The following is an 8,839-nucleotide window of genomic DNA, read 5'->3' on the forward strand; positions in this document are numbered from 1 at the left end:
CATAGCACATTTTTTTTTAGCGTCTTTTATGTTCGTAAAGTCCCATATCCAGTATTGCTTTTATTTTTGGTCTTGCAGATTATTTTTTAAAGTGAAGGAATACTTTTTGTATAACAAAATCAATGATATACTGTTTAAAGGTTTGCATGGCGAAATCAAATTTTCATATAAAGTTTCTGAAAAGAACCGTTGAGTTTCTCAACGTTTCTATCAATATGCTTTGATCGAGAATTCTCACTCCTCAAATCATAACAAAATCAATGATTTTATTCTTGACAATTTTGTTTTTTTAATAATTTGTACTTTTATCAAGAGTGTGCTTTTATTATACTTACTCATCCCATGCGAATTAGTATATAACCCCATATTAAGGCGGAGCTCGGGTTACTGCTAGTACGTTCTTTTATTTAGTTTAGGTGTGCAAATAAAAGCGAATGTAGACAATCATTTTTTGAATCAGTGCTTGGAAAATGTACTTAGACACTTAGACTAGGCAGAAGGGGCTTCATTTTATACGTCCTTCTACTTTATACTCCTTTGTTTTTTTTTTCATCGTAGGAAAAATATATATGTTTTTGCCACTCGAGCTCCCCTAGCCACCTGTGCTGACCATTGTTGGGCCTGAGGCAAGAACATTTTTGGAATATGAACATTTTAGATCAAAGTTCTGGCTTTTAATTATATGGTTAAAACTACTAATTTTCATTTGGCAAAAACTTGCTGTGTTTCAAATTAAGTTTCTATTTAATTAATTTATTCTTTTCCTCTTCTAGCCAAGCGGAGCCTGCTGGTGTGATCTCTCAAATCTCTGTGTAGCATTCAGAGGTATATCCGATGTTAAGATATATCACACACTATTGAGGGACACAATAGAAAAAAACAGCTTGCGTTATTAACACCATCACTGTCTCTGTATCAGGTTGCACAATAATTCGCGAGGATCCGTCACAGAAAGCAACCCTTTCAGTTTTTACAACAAAACGATTTACTGTAGGCCTACACCAATATTGTCTAAACGAACAACAAACACATTTTAGATATCATTTTGTTAGTAAAGTTTCACCAAAATATTTATTTGCCATAAAAATATATATACCATATTGTTTTAATACATTTCTTTGTATAAAAATCTATAAATAATTATTTAATCCAAATATTGCACATTTTGAAAGTTGCAAATATGACAGAGATTCAGTATAAAATATAATATTGAATTTGAAAATAATGAATGTGTTATACTGGTAACAGTTTTTTTTTCAGATATTAAGTTTGGATAGAAGAGAGATGAGATCAGCAATCGGTGGTCGAGTTTTCTTGCATCTCACGGCCAACTCATTAAGTTGCTGCCAATGGCATGCCTGGGCTACGTCACACATAACAAAGCAGAGGGCGAAGATGTCGCTTGATGTTACTTCAGCAGCAGGTGGTTCCACAAGGGGTGATGTTATTCCACCCATGTCAATAATCTTGCCCATCCATTCTTCACTTTCATGTGAAAGTAGAATGTTTTCTGCCTTTATGTCATTATGTGCCATTTTGTTCTGGTGGAGAAACTTCACACCATCACATACTGTCAATAGAATGTTAAGAATTGACCTCCTGTTTATGTTGGCGAATTTACTCTTTATTGCTTTTCTAAGAGTAAGAGATGAACTGTCAACTCCAATAAATGAAGAGACAATTTGGATGATGTTATTATCATCTCTTACTACGCCAAACATGAACGGAAATGATGGGTGAGCAGAACATAGTTGCATTGTGCGAGCCTCTAGGTTGATGTTATCTGCACTGCCATTTAAGATGGTTTTTACAGCAACCAATGAGTTGGTCGGAGTGTGCCTCATCAGAGAAACTTCCCCGAAAGCGCCTTGACCGATAACCACTGGTGTTTTCATCTCGTCAACTGGTTTTAGATCCTTCTGGTTGATCACGTTCACGGTTGGCAGAAGACTCAGTAATACATCTGTCTTGTCTTTTCCTTGGTTTAAATCTGTTTGAGCCGATAGCTGAAATCTATTTTTTAAGTAAAGAAGTTATATGATTTACCATTTTGTTTACAGAAATATCAGATAATATATTGCCTGCTTATATAATTTGTTAGGCCTACAATAAAAAATAATTATCTGTTAATGAGGAGACTCTTTAATAACACTTGAGGAAGTCGTACAATGACATTCTCAGTCTCAGAAGTCAACATCAGAATCCTATTTATAGACCTTATTGTGATGATATAAGACAATCCTACCTTTGAACTTCTTCAAACAATTCCATAACCTTATTCTCTTCATTCTTTAAAAGTTTCTTGAGATTGTCTAGTTCTCTTTCTTTTTGATCGCAATCAACACAGCTAAAAAAATATAAACAATACCTGAATAATTTGCTTTGAATTAGCTTGTAATTAACGTGTAATTGTTATTATTGTAATTTCCTTTGCATTTTATATATAGTTTTTTTTTTCAAACTTAAGCTTATCATTATAAATATAATATTTTAAATTCATTAGATCTATTTTGGTTATTATTGTACGGACCATACACATACCCTTGTTTTCTTGCACTATCTGAACGTTGTTTACTCTTTAACATCTTCTTGGCTTCATTCAGTTGTTCCTTTGCTTCCTTATATTTACTTTCATATCTGTTTGAATTATATTTTAATAAGTTATAAGATATATTTTTAATTTTTCAAAGACTTTGAGAAAAAGGTGTCAACAATATTGTTGTATTTATGATTATTATTGAATGTTGATAATAAAGACTATGATGAGAAGATGATGATGAAATTGTTGAAGATAATCATAACGATGATAATAGTGGAAACAAGTTGTGATAATAATGATATAATCAATAAATACCAGGTTAGCTTTTTATTCAATGGTATCAATTGATTTAGCTAACAAATCCTTTCATGATGGATGTAGTGAATTATCACAGCATTGAAAATGGGGTTAGCTTTTTCAATATAAACATTATACTTACTTAGTGTTTGTAGCATTAAGTACTTCTGTTCTTTTTTTCAAAACTTTCTTCAACTGCTCATTTTTTTTCTCTAACTCTTCTACAAGCTTTTCAATTTCTTTCTTCTCTTTGCTCTGTTGGCAATATTTCTCATTCAGACTGAATTGGAAATTGAACATAATGTTAGAAGTGTTGAAAATAGCTTTAGCTTAATTGATCGTTACTGTAGCTCCTAGTATTTAACTTTTAAATATTTACTTGGCATTTACAACTTCAAGACATTCAAACTCTTTCTGTAAATCTTTCATTTCATTTGAAATTTTCTTTACTTCTTCCATCATTCTGAAATTATGATAAAAATGTTTTTAAAAATTATCTAATAACAATGATAGGTTAATAAATAACTGTAAAAGTTGTTACAGATCAAACTGTTAAAATATTTACTTGGCATTTACAGCTTCTAGACATTCAAACTCTTTCTGCAAATCTTTCCTTTCACTTAACACTTTCTTTACTTCATCATCTTTGTTTTTAAGCTCTTCCATCATTCTGAATTAAAAATAAAAATGTGTGAATGTGTTTAAAAATTATCAAATAACAAATAGGGTTAGCTTAACAAGTAACTGTAAGTGTAAAAGATAAAAATGTTCAATACTTACTTGGCATTTACAGCTTTTAACTCTTTCTGTAGTTCCTTCTTTTCATTTGACAATTTCTTTATTTCCTTACTATTGTTTTTAGAATCTTCCATCATTCTGAAATTAAGATAACAATGTTGGTGTTGCAATATTATCAAATAAAAAATATGGTTAGCCTAATCAACTGTAGCTCCATTACAATTATACCTAGATACAAAAGTAAAAATGTCAATATTTACTTGGCATTTACAGCTTCTAGACATTCTAACTCTTTCTGTAACTCTTTCCTTTCATTTCCAACTTTCTTTATTTCATCACTTTTGTTTTTAAACTCTTCCATCATTCTGAAATGAAAATGTTTGAAGTGTTGAAAAATGATATAGGGTTAGCTTAATAAATTATTATTGTAGCTCCATTACTATTCAAATAATTATGTTACAAAGATGAACTGATCAATACTTACTGGGCATTTACAGCTTCCAACTCTTTCTTTTCATTTCCAACTTTCTTTACTTCATCATCTTTATTTTTTAACTCTTCCATCATTCTGAAATAAAAATGTTTGAGGTATTGAAAATGATAGAGGGTGAGCTTAATAAATGGTTATTGTAGCTACATTATTATTTAAATTTGTTACAAAGGTAAATTGATCAATGCTTACTTGGTATTTACAGCTTCTAACTCTTTCTGTACTTCTTTCTTTTCATTTGACAACTTCTTTTTTTCCTCACTATTGTTTCTAGAATCTTCCATCATTCTGAAATTAAGATTAACATTTTAGATATGTTGCAATGTTATCAAACAAAGGGTTAGCTTAATCAACTGTAGCTCCATTAATTTACACTTAGATACAAAAATAAACATTTTAATAATATTTACTTGGCATTTAGAGCTTCCAACTCTTTCTGTAAATCTTTCTTTTCACTTAACAAACTTTTTATTTCATCGTCTTTGTTTTTAAACTCTTCAATCATTCTAAAAAATAAAAATCAACGAAGTGTTCACAAATTATCAAATCAAAAATATAGGTTAACTGTAGCTCCATTTTTACTATTCAAATTTGTTACAAAGATGAACTTTTCAATATTTACTTGGAATTTACAGCTTCCAACTCTTTCTGTAAATCTTTATTTTCATTTCCAACTTTCTTTATTTCCTCATCTTTGTTTGTAAACACTTCCATCATTCTGGCTTTCTTCTCATTTAATACTTTCTTCAGCTCTCCGTTTCTTTTCTTAAACTCTTTTACTAGCCTTTCACTTGCTTTTTTTCTATAAACATAATAATAATATAAAACATTCAGGTATATAACAATTAATACATTACATTTTGATACTATTATAAAAATAAGGACACAATATTGTATAATATAATTGTTCCTTTTAGCTGTTTTTATTTTGTTCATACTTTTCTCTTAATTTCTCTGCTTCCATTTCAATAGCTTCCATATCGTTTCTCTTAGTTGAAGCACATTCAACTTGACACAGGAATGTACTTATGATCTTAAAACAATTATTTAATAAGAAATTGAATTACTATTTGTTAGATAAAATGAAATGTTGTTGAATGAAAGTTAATTAATAGTGATAATAATAATGTGAAACTTGCAAGACGTGTTAGGAGTCTTTTCCTACCTTGTTGTCTTCCATTGTCCGCATAAATACCAAATCACCTGGATTAACAGTATTTCTTTTTGATGCTGAAAGTGGATCGGCATCTGGTTGGAATGATCCAGTTACTGGCTTCTTCTTCAACAGATTCATTCCTGTTGTATGCAGTTGTGGATCAAAGCTACAGTACAAATAGAACAAATCCAGACATTGTTTTATTTGATCAAATTCAACAAATTTGAAAATAAATTACATGGGCTTATATTACTATTAATAATTACTATAATCTTAAGTAGGCCTATGGCCTAGCAGAGCCTACTACATAAATAATAACCCAGGGCTATACTGGTGGGTCAGGAAAGGCATGTGTAAAAAGAGCATAATATAGGCCTAGCTAGGCCCTAGTAGTAGCCCTAATTAATATCTAGGCCTAGGCTAGGTAGGTTTAGTACAGCAAACCAGGCCAGGCCTGGGCCTAGTCTAGCTACATACAGGCCTACCTATACTATAGGCCTACTACTAGGCCTAGGGTAGGCTAGGTAGGTAGGCCTAGCCTAGTTAGGCCTAGGCTAGGCTAGGCCTACTAGCTAGAGGCTGGTTTTGGTTAAAAAATCTTACCGTCGTCGTGAACGACGCCAAAAAGGAAGTAGATTGATGCTAGAATTCATATTGCTAGCTTTAGACATATAAATACAAATATTTAGGATGCGTAAAGGTAAATTAATTCGTTGTATAAAAACAATTCTGACGACTGATGATGAGGAGCTTTCGCTGTTGTGTTTATTTATCTTTATTATCTTTGCTTCCTTTTATACATTTTAATGTGCGTGCCACCTTGTACGTCATAAAAACAATGTCGCGTGTCCCGATTTATGTTCTAAATACGCGCTAGTCGACATCATAAAACCATTGTTTGCTTTACAAAAAAAAACTATATTGATTATCTTATTAATCTATTAGTGGGGTGCCTTAGGGTCAAAAACGTTACACGGATGACAAAGTTTTCAAATTTTGCACATATGTTCACTTGGACATACAGATTAAAAAAATTACTGTAGCCAAGAAAAAAAATGTATTTTATGACCATATTTGGAGTATTTTCAAAATGGCCGCCATAACAAAATGATGGTCCATATCTTAGTAACCGGTAGGGGTACAGAGTTCATTTTAGTGTTAAATTGCTTAGAACACATATGTTTCTATTCACTCTAATACAACATTTTATTAATCATCATTTCCGGAATTGTGACCTTTGACCCTAGTATGGTCATATCTCGATAACTACTGACAGTAGAAACATGAGGTTGGTCTTAAAATATTCACAATATACATGTTAGTATTTGGTCTAACGAACTATTTTTCCCAAAAGTGACTGGAAATCATAATATTGACCTTTGACCCGATAACCTCAAATTTCGTTACCGAATGCGCATAACATCAAAATATTGGGCTTAAATTGTCAAAAATGTATATTTTTGTATTAATTAAGGTGATCCGGTGACAGAGGACGTAAAACCAAGTAGCAGATACGCGCCCATTACGGAATTGTTGCCATGAAACATAAACAAAGACTGGTGGTAGAGTACTGTACGTGTGAATATGTGATTAAAAAAAACCCGTAGAAAATGGCAGAAAAGCAAAGATTGTATAGCGCCGCTACGCGGTGCAAGAAGAATTAATTGGGGGCCATTCGGGCGGACAAAATTATTATGATTGTGGTAAATTGTGGCTAATGTCCGCTCGAATGGCGTCCAATGATCATTGAGGAGTGACTTGAATAGATTTAAATTTGGAGCTTTTACAACATTAGATGGTAAGCTATTCCACGAGTCCACAACTCTACAACTGAAGGAAAACTTCCTGGAATTAAGCCTAAACTTGTTTTTATATAACTTGTATTCATGACCTCTAGTTCCATGACAATCAACAAATGTAAAAAAACCTTCTGCATTCTATAACGTCAAGACCATTTATAATTCTGAAGATTTGGATCATATCCGCTCTTAATCGTCTGTACTCCAATGTAGGTAAACCCAAAAACTTCAATCTATACGGATAAGCCAAATGTTTTATTTCTGACAATTTTATTTTTTTATTTCTTTATTCTGATATAAAATCAATAGGATAAAAACACAAAAAAGTACCGAGACTGCAAACTTATGACTTGGTAGCTCTTCGTTGAACCGACTCGATTTTCTTAATCAGTCCAATTTGATGAGGTGCCCAGACACAACAGTTAAATTCCAAGATAGGGCGGACTAAAGATTTGTATAGACTAACAAACATATCCTTATCGTTGTAACAAAAAGTCCTTTTGATGAGACCCACTATTTTATTTGCCTTAGCAACACAGCAATAATTTATATGATAATCAAAGTTCAATTTATGATCAAAGTATACTCCAAGATCCTTTTCTATAGCAGTCTCTTCAATTTTAACTTTACCTTGTACATTTACAAAATACTTATTCTTCTCATTTGTTTTCCCCATATACAAAATCTTGCACTTGTTGGCATTGAACGGTAGTTGCCATCTGGTCGCGACCAATTAAACATTATTATCAAGTGAGATCTGCAATTTTTCTTTGGATTCTCCATAGGCCTAATCATAAACTTTAGTATCATCAGCGAACATCTTAACTTCTGATAATGCAACTTCAGGCAAGTCATTGATAAAGAGTAAGAATAAAATCGGACCAAGCACACTTTCTTGCGGAACACCACTTATTATTACTTATTTCGACAGAGTCCCATTTAACATTACTCATTGTCTTCTGCCTTTTAAGAAGTCTTGAATCCAATTATAGACGTCGTTACCGGAGATACCATAAGCTTCAACCTTCCTTAACAGTCTCATATGAGGTACAGAATGAAGGCCTTTTGGAAGTCCAAATATGCCACATCAATATCACGCCCATCATCTAAAAGCTTATGTTCTACTATCTCTAATAGTTGCGTTGTTGTGGATCTAACGGACCTAAAGCCATGTTGATGTTCCGATAATAAGTCATTGTTGACAAAATGCTTAATTAAAGAATCTCTGATATGCTTTCCATAACTTTACAACAAACAGCAGTCAAGCTAACAGGCCGATAATTATTTATTCCACCCTGCTTCCTTTTTTAAAAATAGGTAAAATATGAGCTTCTTTCCAATTCCGAGGAACAATACCTTCTTTCAATGAATTAGAAAAAATGTTACTTAGCGGCTCAGAAATATAAGCTCTGCACTCTCTTAAAATCATAGGGTGAATACCATCAGGTCCTAGACTCTTAGTCACATTTAAATTCTTTAAATATTTTTCAATTATTTGGGGTGATATTTCAACTTCAGAACAAACTGTATCAAAAACTCTTCTTTGAAACTCTGGTACGTTATCAATATCTTCCCTTACAAAAACTGTAGAGAAAAAAGTATTAAGTATCTCAGTCTTGGACTGATCATCACTGTGTGTCACATTTTCTCATCTTTCAGGGATGGTAGTCTCGCTTTAACCTTGGTTTTGGAGTTTTCATATTGCCAGAATGATTTGGGTTTCTGTTTTTTTTCGGAAGCAATCATTTTTTTTAAAGTTCCAAACTGCCTTCCTTTTCATGGATGTTACTTTATTTCTAGCATCTTTAAATTTAGCTTTA

The 8,839-nt window shown here is 32.2% G+C and overlaps 1 protein-coding gene across 2 annotated transcripts; it reads right to left on the reverse strand.

Moving 5' to 3' along the window:
* Positions 1–1,105: 1,105 nt before the first annotated feature.
* LOC140046772 (uncharacterized) lies at positions 1,106–5,968 on the reverse strand. Of its 2 annotated transcripts, none has more exons than XM_072091495.1 (11): positions 5,824–5,968; positions 5,230–5,386; positions 4,687–4,866; positions 3,835–3,939; positions 3,617–3,712; positions 3,402–3,506; positions 3,216–3,299; positions 2,979–3,116; positions 2,542–2,637; positions 2,246–2,347; positions 1,106–2,013 (listed from the first exon to the last, which is right to left on the reverse strand). In XM_072091495.1, exons 2-11 carry the CDS (start codon positions 5,310–5,312, stop codon positions 1,257–1,259), a joined length of 1,746 nt encoding a protein of 581 aa, XP_071947596.1. In that variant the 5' UTR covers positions 5,313–5,386; positions 5,824–5,968; the 3' UTR covers positions 1,106–1,256. The 2 variants fall into 2 exon arrangements, with proteins under 2 accessions (XP_071947596.1, XP_071947597.1); XM_072091496.1 differs by lacking the exon at positions 5,824–5,968 and adding an exon at positions 5,003–5,097 and having other exon boundaries at positions 5,230–5,381.
* Between the last annotated feature and the right edge of the window lie 2,871 nt (positions 5,969–8,839).

This window comes from Antedon mediterranea, chromosome 4, assembly GCF_964355755.1.
Source record: "Antedon mediterranea chromosome 4, ecAntMedi1.1, whole genome shotgun sequence".
In the NCBI taxonomy this organism is placed as follows: Eukaryota; Metazoa; Echinodermata; class Crinoidea; order Comatulida; family Antedonidae; genus Antedon; species Antedon mediterranea.